Genomic DNA, 19,297 nt, shown 5'->3' with positions numbered 1-19,297 from the left:
CAAGGTGTAAAAATCTGTATTTATTTGTTACAAAAGTGGAACAACTGTGCACAGTTCAAGTAGGAGTAGACTGCAGACACAAATCAATCAAAAAGTACAACAGGCTTTTTTGGTCATTAAATAGAAAGGCAACAAGTCATTTGTTTTGTGGAAATCAACTTTAGTTCTAACTGAAAATGTTCTCCAATAGTGTTTGGGGGGCATTTTTACTCAGAGCAGAAAGGCCCACACTAACTTTCAACATGTAGAACATATAACACAATATTAATAAGGAAGAAAATTTATCATTAACATTCATTCATTAGTAGAGATCTCACGAGTCGGTCCGCATCTTGCGGATCAAGCTGTTGTTTTACCCAACCAGTGGTGTAGACTTCTGTTAAAGCTCCAGTGATGTCTGCTAACTTATGAGGAGCGCTGAAGCTGCCTCTCTGATACAAGCCACAGCCTTCTGGATGTCTTCCTCTGTTTGTTCAATAGTGACCACCACTCTGATACTGGAGACACACAGGTGGAGCAGTGAGACACACTGAGACTGTGTAAAGGTAATGTTATTTAAACAAATTATTTCAATCAAATGTTTGAATGCTTCAAACAAAATCACCCTCAAATGAGACTTTAACCCATCAAATAATAAAGCACGTACAACCCCAACGGGTCATGGCAGATGGCTACCCCACGCTAAACCTGGTCCACCGCCAAAAAAGCTATGGACCATTGAGATACAAATGCATTAAAGTACTAAACAATGTTAAACCCCATGACAGAACTAATAATGTGCCAGGTGCATAGAAATGTAGGGTCTTTTACCTGGGAGGTGGAAGAAAGCGCTCCTCTTTTTCCAGACACCGAGCTAGGGTCAGAGCCACGTGTCTTTCCATACACTAAGACAGAAATCATAGAAACTCGATGAGAAACTAAACATATTTTATACAGTATTCCATCACGTGATCGATGGGAACTCGAAAGTGAATTATAAGAATGTTTTGGGCATAAGACAATACAGATACTAAAAACACTGTGTACTACTGATCAAATGATGAAAGCACTATGCAGTCGCATCCTATTACAATGTAGTCCCAGTCTTAACCATATACCATACTATTCACACAAGTAAATGGTAAATGGACTGATTCTTATATAGCGCTTTTCTACTCTCCCGGAGTACTCAAAGCGCTCTATACAACGTGCCTCATTCACCCATTCACACCCACTCATACAAGCACTTCTAAACACTGTTGGCCTTTAAAAAACCAAAAAAACCAAAACTATATTTGTGAAGTTATGGTACTATCTTGCTGTCATCTAAAATAATGTGCCAATGACATGTCCATACTTTTGCGTTTTGATGGGGACGCCCCTTAAACTTAACCCCATTGGGGATTAAGTGTAAGAAGGTAGTTACAGTGAATTGTTTCATTGTTTCTTGTGTATTTGTGCCTTAGTGGCAGGTTTTACAGTGAAAATTGTTTTATTGTTTTCGTCAACAACCTGACTTGTTGTCTGCAAAATGCACACAAGTACAGGGTACTTGCGCCTTATTCGCAGGTCGTGTTATAAAGTGTTACCGGATTTCATCTTGACTTTGACACTCTGTCTGAAGTTATATATGAAATCCCACAGAGGTCTCCAAAAACTTTAAATAACAGTTTCAGTGTGCGTCTGATTGAATCATCTGGTACTGTTAGACTTACATAATCGACAACTGAACGGAGCTGCTTCATGTCAGATTCCCTGGAACCAGAACTTCTCTCTAGCTCCAAGTGAAGAGCTGGGGCCACTGGAACTCCAGCTAACTTTAGACCTGGTGTTCTGTTTCACATAGAAAATAAAGCAAACATATACCAAAACACAATTTATTATGGACACTGTAAAGGAAGACAAAGCCAGAGCATAATTTGAATGTAAGCCTATGTGTTTCCTCTATGTGTGAAAGGCTGTAGTGTCTGGGGATGCAAATAATGATGCTGAATCAGAAACCTGATGTGGAGGGACACCTCCCCCACCTACAGAAGGAAAAAAAGAAATCATCATAAACACAAACATACCCTTGTAAAGCGTTGTAGACATGTTTGCACTTTTCTCTGAGGACTCGAAAAACATCTGCAAAACAGAAGAAATTCTTTTTACAAAAATTCTAATGATAATGTATTTTTCCGGAGCTGGAGTGGATGAGAACAGATTGTGTACCTGGGTCCTCCTCCATGATGTTGAGAGCCTCGATAGCAGCAGCAGCCAGCATGGGAGGCAGAGAGGCAGAGAAACAGTAGCCTTGACCTGAGAGACGCTACAAAATACATTAAAAAAAAAAAAAAAAAAAAAAAGTTTTACTAAATCATATCTTCATGATTAACGTGCTAAAATTGATCACCTTAAAAATACCTATCGATTAATGGAATAACAAACCAGCAGTTCTGGCCCATATCAGTATAATTTCAGCTTACGTTTCCCCAGATTCACTTCACTCAGCTAGGTGTAATGACTGAGGTCTGAGTTTACAGTTAGGCCTAGAAACTGTTGGCACCTTATTAAATGTGTCTTTAAACATTTCCCAAAAGATTTGAGAACACATCCACAATGAAAGTAGTTTACTTTTGTTTCATATTAAAATATTATAAATGTTCATATTTTCTATCATAAAATTCGACCAATTGAGATGGAATGAGAGGAGAGACACCATCCTGTTCTCGGTGCTCGCTTCAAAAGCCTCCATCTCTACTTCACCTATTAAGACAGCAAAGCTTCATAATAGAAGAGTTCTGGTGCTTAACCGGCCTTCTTGCAGTCCAGACTTTTCACCAATTAAAAACACTTCGCAAAGTCACAGCAACTGGTCTCCTCAGTTCACAGACATTTGTGGCGCTGCTACACAGTAGGGGTGATGTGGGCCGCGAGTTTGAGACCCCTACTCTATAAAATATGATTAAAATATGGGTCAATGAGATTTGCAAATCATTGCATTCTGTTTTTATTTAAATTGTACTTCAGTATAAAATGTAACTAGGCGTGTAAATAAGTGAAACGTTACAAAAAAGCAACAGATATATACTAGATATAATGATTTGTCAAGCATTTGATTAATCACTAATCTTGACAACGACATGTAAAAATGCTGGCTGATTATCTGATGATGCATTACAAGACAGACTCCCAACACGGCTGTTACAGTACCTGGTGGTCGATGACAAAGGAGCGGCCGCAGCAGAAACCTCCGATGGAAGCCAGAGCATTTTCCATGTTAGCACTTATCAGGTCAATGTCATCTATCTGCAAGAAACACAGTTTTTTCATTTTGCTAAGATAGATTTAAAATGACGCAATCAAAGTGCAATTTAATGACAAACTGTCATATTTGTTTTAAAAAGTTAAATAAAAACAGATTTTCTTCATTTTTGTCACTACAAATTTCACTTTAAGTATTCTACACATTTTATTTTTGCATCATTGTGAAATAAAACTATACACCACTCAAAACTGTCACTAGCTGTCTTTTGCAATGTGAAGTTTATTATTAGTCCCTCTGCAAAATACAACAAAATAAAAGTTTTTGTTATATTTTAACAAGTCAATTCTGAGCAACTGATGCATCTATTGATCTGTCGTGATTCACTCCCTTTTCTTACCACTAAAATGAAAGTTTGAGACTTTTATCTTTAATAGCTTTTGAGACATTCGTGTTCAAACATTGCCTCAGATTTCAATGTGGGAGGAAACTGCCTGAAAGTAGGCTGACAGAACATTTTTCAAAACTGCTCTGTCAACCGCACACACACACGCACGCACACGCACACCAGATACTTGGACCACAACATTTTTATGGCAATCAGAAAATGGTTGAGCAGAAGGCCCACATTAGATTCACTAATCTAAATGAAGCAGGCTATCATTAGACCTAGACAAACATCTACAGGCCTACTAAAGAAAGTTCAGAAGCTTTAAGTGTGGCTGTAACCGACTGGTACACCACGGTACGCCAAAGTGCTAGAAGACAGCTAAAATGGATGGCTGCATAACGTTTCCCTTTGCAAGCAAAACCCCTTCATAACATACAGCCAAGTCAAGAATACTGGCGAAGAAGAGGTCCACATAAATGAGGAGACACACATTTCTTTCCTTTCTTTTTTTCGTTAGTGCAAATCACTAGTCTGCTAACCAAAGATTCAGATATTGCCATTAACAAAAATTAGTCCGAAAGGATTGTGCATTTGTGCAAGCTCAATGTAATGGTAAATCTTACAAAGCTTTACAACAAATAAAATTCAGCATTTGATCGTGTCCATAGATTCCAGACGTTACATAGCCATTGTCTGCAAAGAAACCTTCTATTTTATTTATATTTCAATCACTTTTATTTATTTGATTGCATCAGCTGACCTAGACTAGTTTGACTATGGTAAAGCTACCAAGAGAGAAAGATAATAACACATTTTGAATCAGCTGTTAAACTGTTTACTGCCAGTATTAAGTATTTTTGCATTTCAAGCTAAACTACTCACATTGACCCCAAAGTGTTCTGTGACTCCTCGGCCATGGTCTCCCAAAACACCAAATGACATGCTCTCCTCAAGAAAGAGCCGCACCTTGTATTTGTACTTGAGTTTTACCTGGAAGTTAGAAAAACATAAAAAACAAAACATAAAGTCAATAAATGGCAAAAGTATCTATGTGTACACTATCTGGTATAATCAAGAAATCAAGCGAGTGGTGAATGATTTAGTCTACTGTAGTAGACGGACATCAGCTCAACTACAGAAGGTGAACGATGTTAAGCCATAATATTTGCCTGTGCTTTGGTGGGGTTTTTTTTAACTTTTTTCTGCAAAACAAGCAAAATTAAATTGGAAACAAAATTGTTTTCCATTTACCAGTTCAGGCAGAGGACAGATATCTGCAGTGTTGATGTAGAGCCCCTCCACTACAATGAACTTCCGGGTCACTCGAGCTTTGCGAGGATTCTGCAAGAGAAACATTCTTATTTGGAGATTTTTTAAAAAACCCAATGAAAATAGCGAGAATGTAGAAGCATTTAACATCCTGTACCACCTGTAACACCATTACAGCACATTTGTGACACTTGAGTTTCTCAAACGGTCCTAACCTTCAGGTCCTCTAGCTCCTGCTCCTTAAGCAACCTCTCCAAGTCCTCCATGTCATTGTGTTTGAAGTACTTGATTAAGCTGCGGGATGCCTGAAGACCTTTTTGTATAGCGAAACAGGCTGCTTCATCTCTGAAAGGAAACAAAAGAGAAAACATTAAACTATGGAACCAAAATATCCCACACTTGGAGTCAGTCAGACTTACACATGGTAGGTAAATCAGTCTGTGCAAACAAAATCTGACTATCACTTCATCCAGTCCATCAACATGTCTATGAAACCCCACCCCTACAAGACTCCTCAAACAATTCTTAACAGTAATTACTGCCTTTCAGTATTATCAGTTTATTTTTAATAACAGGTTACATATTACAGGCTTTTAATGTGGTTAAACCATTACTTAAAAAGCTCTTACATAATCCAGCTTTATTCAAATATAGATCATTTTCACAGACCAAAACCTAGTGAAGCTTAATAATCGTCTTATGGCCTCTGGCAGTGGCCTGAAAACGGCTTGTCCTGTTACACCTCAGTGCCGCATTCAACCGTTGATCACAACAGTTTACAGAGACTAGAATACACTGTTAGCTATAAAGGCAAAACACTGTGCTGTTGTCTGACAGATTAAAATTTGTACATTTAAAGAAGAAGTCTCCTTCACATACAGAAGTTAGTCTTGGAGTTCTACAGAAAACTTTATGTTAGACATGCTTTTCTTAGGCAATTTATTTAAAAAACAATTTACACATTTCTGTTGCTGTACAGATGATACTCAGTTATTATCATCTAAAATGTTATCCAAAAGTTTTGAGCAGCCCATGATTTGAATGATTTGACTTTTTTTTTAAAAATTATTTTGTTTGATCATATTAGTTCCTCAAAAAGCCCACCCTCGGCCTGGTGGTAATTATTCATTTTTTCATCTAAAAACACTCCTCTTTTATTGATTGACCTGTTACATGTAGCTCTGGCTCATGTTTACGTGTAACTACCGTAATTGTCGGGCTATAAGCCGCTACTTTTTGCACAAGCTTTGAACCCTGCGGCTTTTAGTCAGGTGCGGCTTTTCTATGGATTGTCCATGATTTTGTCATATCGTAAGACGATTTGTTTTGTTTGTTCCGCTGTTGTACGGCACTACGTTGCCTGGCGGAAGGGCATGTGATCAGACACACAGTATCTGGGTTCAAGAGTGGTATGTTGGTCACGTGTCCATCCGCCAGGCAACATAGTGCCGTACAAGTAGCGCGAAAAACAAACTTCAAATTAACGCTACGCGTTCAGCGGGAGGCGTGGATGACGAGCGGCTTTTCGCATAACTTGCGAAATGCAAGTTATGCTCAACTCCACCGGTGGAATCTGACAGCGTGGAAAAGTGTGAAAACATCCATGATCACCAACGGATTTCGAAGGGCTGGACTGCTGCATGATGGAGAGGAGGACACCGCCACGGCCCTTCTGAGGGTGTTTGACTCTGACACTGACAACGAGGATTTCTTTGGTTTTGTAAGTGACAACGAAGGAGAGAAGCTGAGAGTGGATGACGAAGCCATCCTGAGCCTGTTCGTATCCGACACTGGAGAAGAGGACTTTGGTGGTTTTAGTGCGCAGGAAGATGGTGGTGAATGACTGACTTTTCTTCTTGTTAAAGCCGTGTCACTGCACCTGAGCCTAAAAGGTAGTCCGAATCTATTTTTCTGGTGTGCTGTAGGTTATTGTTATGTACTACATTTGTTACTCATTTATGAAGCACAGTACATGTTTCGTACTTGTAATTACCGCTACTTGTACATATACCTAAAAAGTTGTGCAAATATGTACCCATAACTTGTTTTTTCAAAATATTAATAAAAGGGGTGTGTCTCCAAACAGCCATCTCTTTCCTGACAATTCCCTTTGTGCATATTCTCTTACATATGATAAGTCAACATTGAAACACCTGCGGCTTTTGGTCAGGTGCGGCTAATGTATGTACAAAACAGGATTTTCCCCTGATTTTAGCTTGTACGGCTAATATTCAGGTGCGCTTTGTAGTCCGGGAAATACGGTAGTTTCTGTGGATGGTATTACACTGACCTCCAGTAACACTTTGAGGAGTCTTAGGGGTGTTTTCTTGTCTAGGATGTGTTCTTCCATATTCACATTAAACTAGTATGTAGGAGACTGCTCTAACACCTCTATTTAAAGCTTTCATTTGAATCACAATGTCACAGTAAGGGTACTAATACGGACTAGAAAGACACCTTAGACATGTTTCCTATTTTAGTTTCTTTTTGAGTCCCTGTTAAATCCAGAACTTAAAATCTCTGTCCTCACAAAGGCCACATAAAATAAACAAAACTAAAGCTAACTGAAGATTGGTTTAATTGAGTGAGGGGTGTTATATTGGTATACATATTATGAGAAACAACACTCACACAAAGATGATGTCACCCCTCTTGGAGTAGGCAGGTATTGCACTAGCAATAGTCGCAAAGCCATATGAATAAAGAATGGCCTCTTCAGTTTTCATGAATTTGGAGAGACGGCTTTCCAGCTCCAGGTGAACATCTGGGGGCAAGGAAACATAACATTAGTTACTAATTGGTTACATTTTTTAGATGTCACTTACCATTACCTTTAGTATTTCTGAGTTTTTAGTGGATGTGGTTTAATCAGAGGTAAAAAACTACTGCACTTTGAAAGAAAGACTGTCAAGACACCAAACAACAGTATGATTTTAAATATTTGTGCTTGACTGAGAAAAGTCTCAGTTCATCACTTAGCATTAGATACATTCACTTGCTTATCCCTTGACAGCTTAACAAGGCTCATTAAAAAATACGATAAGGCTGTCTATCCCATTTATCATGGCAGAAAGACTTAAGGATAATGACAAAATTATAATACCAAGAGAAAATCTGAGAAACTGGAAAACTCCAGTGAACTTAATAAGATATAGTTGGATATATAGTTGCGCGAGTGACTCAAACTATGGTTTGAGTGAATGTTTCTTGGTGTGTGAAAGAAGTTGCTGCGGTGATGGAAAGTAAATGTCCATACTAAGGTAGAATGAGTATGACTATTGGTATTTGCTTTACTACTGTGGTTTCACTAATTCATTTGAATTAACTTGTTGCATGATCTGATGATTGAGTCATTAGGTCTTTTTCCAAAATTATCCTCCTTGTATTATCCCTAGACGGCTGGAATTTCGATTGCAAATCAACAGCTAACATATAAATGCTTAAGCTAACATAACGTAACTAATGTCATGCCCCGTAGTAATTAGGCTACTCAGAAGCCATCCTAATATTTCGGTCTTTGTCGTTTCAAAAAAATATAATGTTAAAATCTCAAATAAATAGTCTGACACCCCCCTCCTTGAATCGCTACCTTATCGTGGTGGAGGGGTTTGTGTGTCCCAGGGATCCCAGGGGCTATGTTGTCTGGGGGCTTTTGCCCCCTGGTAGGGTCTCCCATGGCAAACTGGCCCTGGGTGAGGGACCAGACAAAGAGCGATTCATAAGACCCTTATGAAAAGGACACCGAGGGAACAGTTTACCCTGCCCGGGATAGGGTTTACCCTGTTTACCCTGCCCCGCCCTGGAGCCAGGCCCGGGGAGGGTGCCCGAGGGCGAGCGTCTGGTGGCCGGGCCTTAGTCCATGGGGCCCGGCCGGGCACAGCCCGAAGAGGAGACATGGGCCCATCCTCCCGCAGGCCCACCACCCGCAGGAGGCGCCATAGGGGTCGGGTGCATTGTGTGCCAGGTGGCGGCCAGGAGCGGAGGCCCTGGCGGACTGACCCCCGGCTGCCAAGACTGGCAATAGGGACATGGAATGTCACCTCTCTGGTGGGGAAGGAGCCTGAGTTAGTGCGTGAGGTTGAGAGGTACCGGCTAGATATAGTCGGGCTCACCTCTACGCATGGCTTGGGCTCTGGAACCAGTCTCCTGGAGAGGGGCTGGACTCTGTCTCAGTCTGGAGTTGCCCCTGGTGAGAGGCGGCGGGCTGGGGTGGGTATTCTAATATCCCCTCGGCTTGCTGCCGGTACGTTGGGGTTTTTCCCGGTGGACGAGAGGGTTTGTTCCCTGCGCCTTAGGGTCTGGGAACGGGTCCTGACTGTCATCTGCGCTTATGCGCCGAGTGGCAGTTCAGAGTACCCAGCCTTCTTAGAGTCCCTGAGGGGGGGGGGGGGGGGGGGGGGGGGTGCTGGAGGGTGCTCCACCTGGAGACTCTGTTGTCCTGCTGGGAGACTTCAATGCTCACGTGGGTAACAACAGCGAGACCTGGAGGGGCGTGATTGGGAGGAACGGCCTCCCTGATCTGAACCCGAGCGGTGCTTTGTTATTGGACTTCTGTGCTAATCACAGTTTGGCCATAACGAACACCCTGTTCGAACATAAGAGTGTCCATAAGTGCACGTGGCACCATGACGCTCTAGGCCGTAGGTCGATGATCGATTTTGTAATCGTATCAGCAGACCTGCGACCATATGTTCTGGACACTCGGGTAAAGAGAGGGGCTGAGCTGTCAACTGATCACCACCTGGTGGTGAGTTGGATCAGGTGGCGGGGGAGGACGCTGGACAGACCTGGTGCACCTAAACGCGTAGTGAGGGTGTGCTGGGAACGTCTAGCAGAGGCCCCAGTCCGCGAGATCTTCAACGCACACCTCCGGCAGAGCTTCAACAGCATTCCGAGGGAGACTGGGGACATTGAGTCCGAATGGACCATGTTCAGCGTCTCCATTGCCGAAGCTGCTGCACTGAGCTGCGGCTGCAAGGTGGTTGGTGCCTGCCGTGGTGGTAATCCCCGAACCAAATGGTGGACACCAGAGGTGAAGGGAGCCACCAGGCTGAAGAAGGAGTCCTATCGGGCTTGGTTAGCCTGTGGGACTCCGGAGGCAGCCGACAGGTATCGACAGGCCAAGCGGAATGCGGCTCGGGCAGTGGCTGAAGCAAAAACTCGGGTGTGGGAGGAGTTCGGAGAGGCCATGGAAAAAGACTTTCGGACTGCCTCGAAGAGATTCTGGCAAACCGTCAGACGTCTCAGGAGGGCAAAGCGGTGCTATACCTGCACTGTGTATAGTGCTGGCGGAGCGCTGCTGACGTCGACTGAGAAAATTGTCAGGCGGTGGAAGGAATACTTCGAGGACCTCCTTAATCCCACTGACACGTCTTCCGAGGAGGAAGCAGAGTCTGGGGATGAGGGGAATGACCCGCCAATTTCTGGGGGCGAGGTCACTGAGGCAGTTAAACAACTCCTTGGTGGCAGAGCCCCTGGTGTTGATGAGGTCCGCCCCGAGTTCCTGAAGGCTCTGGACGTTGTAGGGCTGTCCTGGTTGACACGCCTCTGTAATGTTGCGTGGAGATCAGGGGCAGTACCTGTGGACTGGCAGACCGGGGTGGTGGTCCCCATCTTTAAGAAGGGGGACCGGAGGGTGTGTTCCAACTACAGGGGGATCACACTCCTCAGCCTCCCTGGGAAAGTCTATGCCAGGGTGCTGGAAAGGAGAGTTCGTCCGTTAGTCGAACCTCGGATACAGGAGGAACAATGCGGTTTTCGTCCTGGTCGCGGAACACTGGACCAGCTCTTTATCCTCTCCAGGATACTTGAGGGTGCATGGGAGTTTGCCCAACCAGTCTACATGTGTTTTGTGGACTTGGAGAAGGCATTCGACCGTGTCCCTCGGGGTGTCCTGTGGGAGGTGTTGCGGGAATATGAGGTGTCTGGCCCATTCGATCCCTATACAACCGTTGCAAGAGCTTGGTTCGCATTGCCGGCAATAAGTCGGACTCATTCCCGGTGGGTGATGGGCTCCGCCAGGGCTGCCCTTTGTCTCCGGTTCTGTTCATAATTTTTATGGACAGAATTTCTAGGCGCAGCCAAGTGGCGGAGGGCTTTCGCTTTGGTGGCCTCAGAATCTCATCTCTGATTTTTGCAGATGATGTGGTTCTGTTGGCTTCATTGGGTGAGGGCCTCCAGCTCGCACTGGAACGGTTCGCAGCCGAGTGTGAAGCAGCGGGAATGAGGATCAGCACCTCCAAATCTGAGGCCATGGTTCTCAGCCGGAAAAGGGTGGAGTGCCCACTCCGGGTCGGGGATGAGTTCCTGCCCCAAGTGGAGGAGTTCAAGTATCTCGGGGTCTTGTTCGCGAGTGATGGGAGAAGGGAGCCGGAGATCAACAGACGGATTGGGGCTGCAGCTGCAGTAATGCGGACGCTGCACCGGTCCGTCGTGGTGAAGAGGGAGCTGAGTGTAAAAGCGAAGCTCTCAATTTACCGGTCGATCTACGTCCCTACCCTCACCTATGGCCACGAGCTGTGGGTAGTGACCGAAAGAACGAGATCGCGGATACAAGCGGCAGAAATGAGCTTCCTCCGAAGGGTGGCTGGCCTCTCCCCTAGAGATAGGGTGAGAAGTTTGGCCATCCGGGAGGGGCTCAGAGTAGAGCAGCTGCTGCTCCACATCGAAAGGAGCCAGCTGAGGTGGTTCGGGCATCTGACAAGGATGCCCCCTGGGCGCCTCCTGGGTGAGGTGTTCCAGGCATGTCCCACCGGGAGGAGGCCCCGGGGCAGACCCAGGACACGCTGGAGAGATTATATCTCTCGGCTGGCCTGGGAACGCCTTGGTATTCCCCCGGATAAGCTGGAGGAGGTGGCTGGGGAGAGGGAGGTCTGGGCCTCTTTTCTTAGGCTGCTGCCCCCGCGACCCGGCCCCGGATAAAGCGGATGAAGATGGATGGATAGTCTGACACCAATATGTCACAGATTTAAAAACGATCTTCAGTTTTCGTGTTTGCAACATCTTCTGAAAACCTGACCTCTGACTTTAAGGTCAATCCAATCTAAGACTTCTAAGAAATGGTGTCAATTTAAAAATCCTTACAAAAGCGGGTGGCCATGCCGCTCAGTTGTTTAAGGCTGAGCTATAACTGCAGAAAATAAGTTGTCCTATAGTTAACCCTTGAGGTAAGCCACATTTCTGTATAAATGGGTTTGATTTCTCTGACAACACATCGTTTTATGTCAGCAAGATATTCATTTAAACCAAGAAAAGAATAAATTAAGGGTATATTTAGGAAATAATTAGATTATCAAAGAGTTTAATTACTTTTCTTACAAGTGTAGCTTAACATCAAATGGTGGAATGTTAATAGAAGATAAAAGTACCCCATCAGCCTTTTACAGCTGAGGGGTGAAAAGCTAAACTCACCAAAGGTCCCATAGAAGCCTCTTGGACCACAAGTGCCCACACCATATTTCTTCAGTGATGCCAAAGCCTTTTGCTGTAATGAAAAATTAGCTTATAATTCTAAAATTAGAACAAATTCAAGTTTTAATAAAACTCATTGACTGAGGCATACTGTCAATGTCACACTGTGTTTGTGCATAATTCAAAGAATTATTTTTGCTAGCAATAATACAACTTAATAGTTGCTTCTGATAAAAACTGCACTGCCCACTGGGCAAGTCATTCACTGGGCGACCTAGCCGTGTGTGTGGCTGTTTTAAATTAGGGGTTTTCCCTTCAGAACATAAATGTTGCCTAGATAAAGATTTAGCTATAACAGTAAATGGATAATTTAGCACATTAGAGGAAGAACATATCGTACTGAAATTACAAGGTTGCCTTTCAATAATAAATACCGACCTTAACCCGCTCATTATCAAGGAGACCCAGGAAGTTGAACGATGCAAAGTTTATGCAGTCTTTTCCATTGATTGTGATTTTGTGGCTGGGAGGTCTGTAACAGAAATTTTGCATTTGAATCTTTATTTTATCATCTTACATACTCAAGGCACAAATCAGATATTTACAAAAATCGGATATTTTCATTTTCATCCAAGCTGTCAAGATGTAATTTAAACTCGGATTGATTTTTTTTTCCCTTTTACTTTTTCTCGAGTATATGAAAAACATTATCATTTAGTTTGAGATCAAGTAAGTGACTCAGTCATTTACAAGTATTCAATTTTTGCCTGAATAAGCCCTTGGCCTGCTTTTGTGAAGGTCATTTAGCTGAATCTCAAATTCGTATTATCCTGCTACTATCAGCAGTCACACAGCAGTTTTAGATATTATATAGCAAAGACTAACCCGGGCTTCCTGTTCTCGAGCGTAAGCAGTGGTTTACACTTTGTTTTAAATCTTCATTCATTATAGTGACTTTTGATTATAGACATTGGCAAAGATATGATCTCTACATCGAGTATACTATTTGAATAGATAGTGTCATGTTTTTTCTTAACCAAGTAAAGACTTCTCCAATGATGCTCTTCATCTTCTGTGGTCTTTTAGACATTTCCGTCTGTCTGAGCTTGACCAGTTAACTCCTTGTTTGTATGAATGTGCTAAATAACTGATTTGGCCACTTTAAATTTTTGGATATCTACCTGATAGATTTATTTGGGGTTTTCAGCTTAGGCATCTCTTGATACAACTGCCTATTACTTACAGTTGTTCCTTACTTCCCTGCCTGTTTTTATTGTCTTTTTGATATAGCCCTGTTAAAATCTTGTACCATTTCTGATGGGTATGTTTAGCAACTTAATTTTAGCCTCTTACACTTGCATAAGCTTTGGACTGCATATTCAAAGCACCTATGATCACCATGTGTGGAAAGGCAAAAAGATAAAAACTATCTTTGTCCAACTGCTTGTGGACTTGCATAGCAGATTACCCATAATTATATTACAGAACTTTATTTTTCTTAAGAGTATCAATGAAAAATCTTTAAAAGTAATTAGGGAGAGATGTTTCTCAAGATCCCAGAGCAACTGCCAAGACACTACTGAATCACTTAGCCAAGTCAAAAATTGTAGTCTTAAAAAAGGCAATCACTTGAACCCTGAACATAAATGGACTGTAGATCAAGAAAACCCCTGCTTCTGCAGAAGAAACATCTTCAAGCTAGACTGACACATGCTCAAGATAACCTGGAGAAAGGTTAATCACACTGGAAGTACATCCTCTGGTCAGATGACTAAGGTCTTTTCCAGAAGACCATAAAAGAGTTTGAGAGATCTGCCAAAAACAATGGGATGGGATTGCTTAGTAGATAAGTGCAGGACTGCTTGAAAACAAATGAAACTGTCACTAGGCTGTCATCCAGCTAAAAAGAAAAAAAATTAACTACCGGTATTAGCATTTTGGGTGGGATAATTCTGTTGGCAAATTAATGTAAGCATGCAAACTAAAACTAGTATATTTGGAAAAGTCATGCTAATCCTGGTTCAGAGGAAAAAAACGAATAATATTATTTTCACAGGGGGGCTAATATTTCTTTCGTCATCTGACTCTTATAGACATTTTGATTTAGTGAATACTTAAAACCTGTAAATAAAGCAGTGAGGTAACAGAGTGTTTACCCTGTGACAACATCATAGTTGAGGGTGGGATAGTCTTTGGAAACGGGAGGAACTAGCGCCTCTGGCTGCCATTCCTCAATCAGTTCCTCCTTTTCCTGTAATGTAGAATCATGTGAGAAGAGTTTGGTAACAAAAAATAATACTGTTTGATTTTCACCGCACGGTTTACCTTCTCTGTCAGTTTATACGTCTCATGAAGTTTGTAGGTCTTAGAGAATAGAAGCCTAATTATCCACAATATGAGGATTCCCTCCAAAATAAGGTGGTAAGCAGGAGCCTGAGGGGGGGAAAAAAAATAGTTGTTTTTGAAACATGCTCCAAAAAATGCATTTTTACACAGGAAAGAATTAAAATAAGTGGAAACATTTCAGAAACATTGCAAATGCCTGAATGAAATTTAAATGCAACATAAACAACTAAGCTGTAGAGAACTTAATACATCCATCAGATAGCTGTATAAAATCCCACCTCTAAATCTTTGAATTCCTGTTTTCAGTCACATTGCCACAAGTGTACAAAAAGCAAGTGCCTAGCCAAGAAATGGGCCTTTTCAAACATTTACAAAAGAATGGGTTGCTCTAACGAGATTACTGAATTTGAGCATGGTACTGTAATATGATGTAGCAATTAAGTTTGTGAAATTTCTTGCCTCTGAGATATTCCATAACTAATTGTAATCGGTATTAGTGCAGAGTAGTAATGTTTATAATTCAAAGAAATTTAGCTGCGACGCTGCAGACCATGTGAAGTTCTAGAGCGGTAGTGCTAAGTGCTAAGGCACACCACTTGTAAAAGTTGAGCATTCCAAACCTCCTCTTAGCACATGAACTGTGCATCAGGAACTTCATGGCATTTATTTCCACAGCCAAGCATCTCTTATAAATGTAGTTGGCCCAATACTTTTTGATGTAGTAAAAGAGGACTTGTAAGGGGTAAGTGTAACAGAGTAGGATGCTGACCAGGAGGATGAGGAAGAAGAGGAAGAACTGAAATGGCAGTAAAAACAAGTTCAGCACTGTTGAACACTCATGTCTTCAACCCAATCATGCTGGCTGCACCACCATGTGCAAGGTTACAAAAATTAAGAGGAACACAATCAGCTAAAACAACAGTGAGGTCCAAAGCATACTGCTGCATTTTTACTAGGGTTTCAACAAATAAAATAACTCAATTATAAAAAATCCTCAACACAAATGTTTTGCTCCGATGCTTCGTTTAATACATGGCACTGTAGTGTGCAGTTGTTACCATGTAAACGCGAGCTTTTCACCCATGTTTGTGACTAAAAATAGACTTGCAATAGGAACATATCTAAGAACAAGCATATGAATACGTAGTATGAAGACATTAAGCCTACGCAGCCCCCAATTTTTCAACACAAAGACTTATAACACAACAGCAGCAGTGATAAAGTCAGGAAGAGTGAAATAAAACGTTTTTCTAGTGTTCAAAACAGCAGTGCTGCTCTTGTAATTGCCATTGAAACCTTTACTGGGAAAGGGTAGTGGTCCTTAATGAAAGCACCTGATCAACAAACTCTGACATGAAGAAAAGTGAAATTTCTAGCTTCTCCATCCACCACTGTTTGCTTTATACAGCGAGAAGCTACAGTAAAGCTGCAGAAATTATATTAAAATATGCAGATGAACTGTTAACTTAGTCTGACACATGTTTAAATTAGGCAGCCTGTTGAAGGCTGATGGCAGCCGTCCCACTTTCTATCGCAGTGACAACTGCAGCAAGCAGGGGGAGTCAGTTGACAGTTAACAGCTGAAATGTCCTATGTCCAAAATTAATGTCTTATGTTGGACACTGAATTATTATTAACATTCTTTATTAACCTCATACACCATCATAACAGAAAATTAAAGATATGAAGATGTGACAAACTAAGGATGAGGATACTTGCATGTCCAAGACAAGTCAACATTTTTCTAACTGCCTAGATTGGGAATAATAATAATAATAATGATGATGATGGATTGGATTTATATAGCGCTTTTCAAGGCACCCAAAGCGCTTTACAATGCCACTATTCAGTCACTCTCACATTCATACACTGGTGAAGGCAAGCTACAGTTGTAGCTACAGCTGCCCTGGGGCAGACTGACAGAAGCGAGGCTGCCATATCACGCCATCGGCCCCTCTGGCCAACACCAGTAGGCGGTAGGGTAAAGTGTCTTGCCCAAGGACACAACGACCAGGACAGAGAGCCCAGGGATCGAACCGGCGACCTTCCAGTTACAGATACACTTCCCAACCCCCTGAGCCATGGACGCCTTAAATCTAGAGCCAAACTGAAAGAGGCAACAATTCACAAATACAGCCAATTTAAAATCAACAATTAATGTCGCTTGCATGAATGGACTGATTCTTATATAGTGCTTTTCTACTCTCTCTGAGAACTCAAAGTGCTTTATACAACATCCCACACTCACCCATTCACACAAGCACTTTCTTTTATGCTTTAAGTTCTTTCTATCTATAAGCATTCACACACTCAAAGTAACTTGGGGTTAATATTTGCCCAAGGATACTTGGCATGCAAACTGGGGCAACCTTCTGATTAGTAAGTGACCTGCTCTACCTCCTGAACTACAGCCACCCCACAGGACCATGCAAACTTCCACAGAAAGGCCACAGCTGGCTCTTATTCAAATCCAGAGCCTTCCTCTGAAGTGATAGAACTAACCACTGTTCTACTTGTCATTGCTTAAAAAATGTAACATGGACACTTGTGAATAGTTGAAGAGATCTCAAAGATAAAGTCTGCTCCTACTTCATTCCATCATGACAGTGCCCTACCAAATGACGGAAGAGACGCCCTGTACACACACACAAGTAGCCGATCACTCTGATAAGTTTCCCCGATCACTAACCAAAAACGTGAAGGAAGACAGAAATCTACAGTCAGACCACAAGAGTAATTCTAACAATAATAATAACAACAATAATAATATTAATAATAATAAAACAGCCAATCATAGCACTGATAAACAAAAGCTACAACACCTCCAAAAGTTGATTCTGTTCATCTGGACATAGCGTTTTGTGAACAGAATCAACTTTTGGAGATTTACTTACCTGGATGATTGAGCATGCATCAAGACGTTAAAAAGCTACAACAGTTAGCCTGACATCGTCAGCATAGTTTGAAGCTCTTATCGTAGCAGCTCTATCGTACTATGTGCATTTAGAAACTTAACTCCAGCGCTGTAGCTCACCTAATGTGTAAGCAGTAGCTAGCTACTACATACTTCCTTGATGAGTTACTTCTTCGCTGAACAGCTACGGGCTAAGCCTTTCATCGGGTAGTAACCGAGAACTTTACAGTTAACAACCTGGGACAAATTTTACAGCACCAACGTATAGCCAAGCATAAGAAAAATCGAGTAAACGTCAGGGAATAATTCGGCCCAACAACTGAGGAAAAGAAACAGTTACCTCATAAAACGCCTGGACCATTTCCACCAACACCCATTGCTGTCCGGTCGCCATGTTTGACTTCCTAAAACGTCACTCGCAATCACGCCACACCCCTATTACGTCACCCACCACTGCTACTGTCCTTATCTCACGATAATGACTTTATTTTTATATTTCTTAAAAAAAAATAAAATCAAATAATTAAACCACCCAAGTATAATTGCACAGCTTTTTATTATAATAAAAAAAAAAAAAAAACTCTTACTCTATGCAATACTGTACTAAATGCCACTTTAAATCTTGTACTGCTCTAAAAATTTGCACTGCTGCTCACTCTTGCCACTTTATCTCATGTGCAATCACGTTGTCCGACCCCACCTCAATACATGAATACTGAGGTAAGGTGGTCCATCAATACATTTCTATTTTCTTTTATTTCTTGGAACTGTAATTTTAGTGTTATATTGCATTATAATTTTAACTTGCAGTGCTATATTGTACTATGCTGCTGAGAGACTTGTCTTCTGCTCCTCTAACACATTTCATTGCAATGTTGACCCTGTGCTAACTTGCTTATGACAAATATAGCTGAAAACTGGTGATTGAATGATTAAATTTAATTAAAATGAATAACTACATAAAGCATTAGTGTGATGAATGAATTTAATACTCGAAACTGACTGACTGTACTGAAACAAATTATCAAAGAACAAAAGTAAAATTTAGTAAATGCTGGTTTCTACAAGCAGTGCTTTGGCACAGGATTTGAAAAACAAAAACATTCCAAACAAACTAAATTTGGGTCAAAAACATGGGTCAGATTTGTTTTAGTCCAGACGCAGCAATGACACACAATATTATCTCTGTGATTGATTGTAGATACAAATTCATGCAAAATGGCTCATGGCTAACAAAGTGTCCTTTATTTAGCCCAACAATTTTCTGTGGCAAAATACAAAGAAAACATACAAAGAGAAACTGCAGCATTATCAGAATGCACCATCAGAAGAACATCCCATGCGTGAAAGACGCCAGCGAAAAATAGCTTTATTACAGGTGCTAGAGGTCTGCCTGAACTGACAGGAACAGGGGTGGCTCAAAATATTTATACCAGAAAGTGCTGCATAATCAGTCAACCAATCAAAAGGCTTGGCCAAGAACTCACCAACTTCAAGCTTCAAAAACCAACTGTGTGTGGAGCTGTGACATCTGGTGGAGAGCTTTGTTTTGCCACCAGTGCAGGCAGAGCCTTTTGGGGCACTGTTTTGAGACGGTGCAAAAACTAGCAAGTTAAACTAACTGTTGTAGTGGGCAAAGGAAGGAAATAGAATGACACTCAAATTTCAGTTGGTTCCAGATCACTGTCTTGAAAACTGAAAAGTTGATTTGTTTTTCATTTGTGTGTAATTTCAGCTTTTCTAG

At 41.7% G+C, this 19,297-nt stretch overlaps 1 protein-coding gene across 1 annotated transcript; it reads right to left on the bottom strand.

The window, feature by feature from the left end:
• Positions 1-18,025, bottom strand: sptlc1 (serine palmitoyltransferase, long chain base subunit 1). The gene is made up of 15 exons (XM_026172748.2): positions 17,894-18,025; positions 14,619-14,726; positions 14,450-14,544; positions 12,732-12,825; positions 12,294-12,366; positions 7,515-7,647; positions 5,099-5,228; positions 4,866-4,955; positions 4,497-4,604; positions 3,172-3,267; positions 2,191-2,287; positions 2,049-2,103; positions 1,695-1,812; positions 811-884; positions 1-497 (listed from the first exon to the last, which is right to left on the bottom strand). Exons 1-15 carry the CDS (start codon positions 17,945-17,947, stop codon positions 401-403), a joined length of 1,422 nt encoding a protein of 473 aa, XP_026028533.2. The 5' UTR covers positions 17,948-18,025; the 3' UTR covers positions 1-400.
• Between the last annotated feature and the right edge of the window lie 1,272 nt (positions 18,026-19,297).

The sequence above is a fragment of the Astatotilapia calliptera genome, chromosome 7 (assembly GCF_964374335.1).
Source record: "Astatotilapia calliptera chromosome 7, fAstCal68.1, whole genome shotgun sequence".
NCBI lineage: Eukaryota > Metazoa > Chordata > Actinopteri > Cichliformes > Cichlidae > Astatotilapia > Astatotilapia calliptera.
Note: the sequence above shows the minus strand (reverse complement) of the source record. Positions and strands in the feature narration are given on the sequence as shown.

Excerpts from the sequence above, each read along its gene's own strand:
- sptlc1 (XM_026172748.2), bottom strand. The coding sequence starts at position 17,947 with ATGGCGACCGGACAGCAATGGGTGTTGGTGGAAATGGTCCAGGCGTTT. Across the intron at positions 14,727-17,893 it reads TGGTCCAGGCGTTTTATGAG|GCTCCTGCTTACCACCTTAT; the intron begins GTAACTGTTTCT and ends TCCCCCCCTCAG. Across the intron at positions 1,813-2,048 it reads GTCTACAACGCTTTACAAGG|AACACCAGGTCTAAAGTTAG; the intron begins GTATGTTTGTGT and ends TATGTGAAACAG.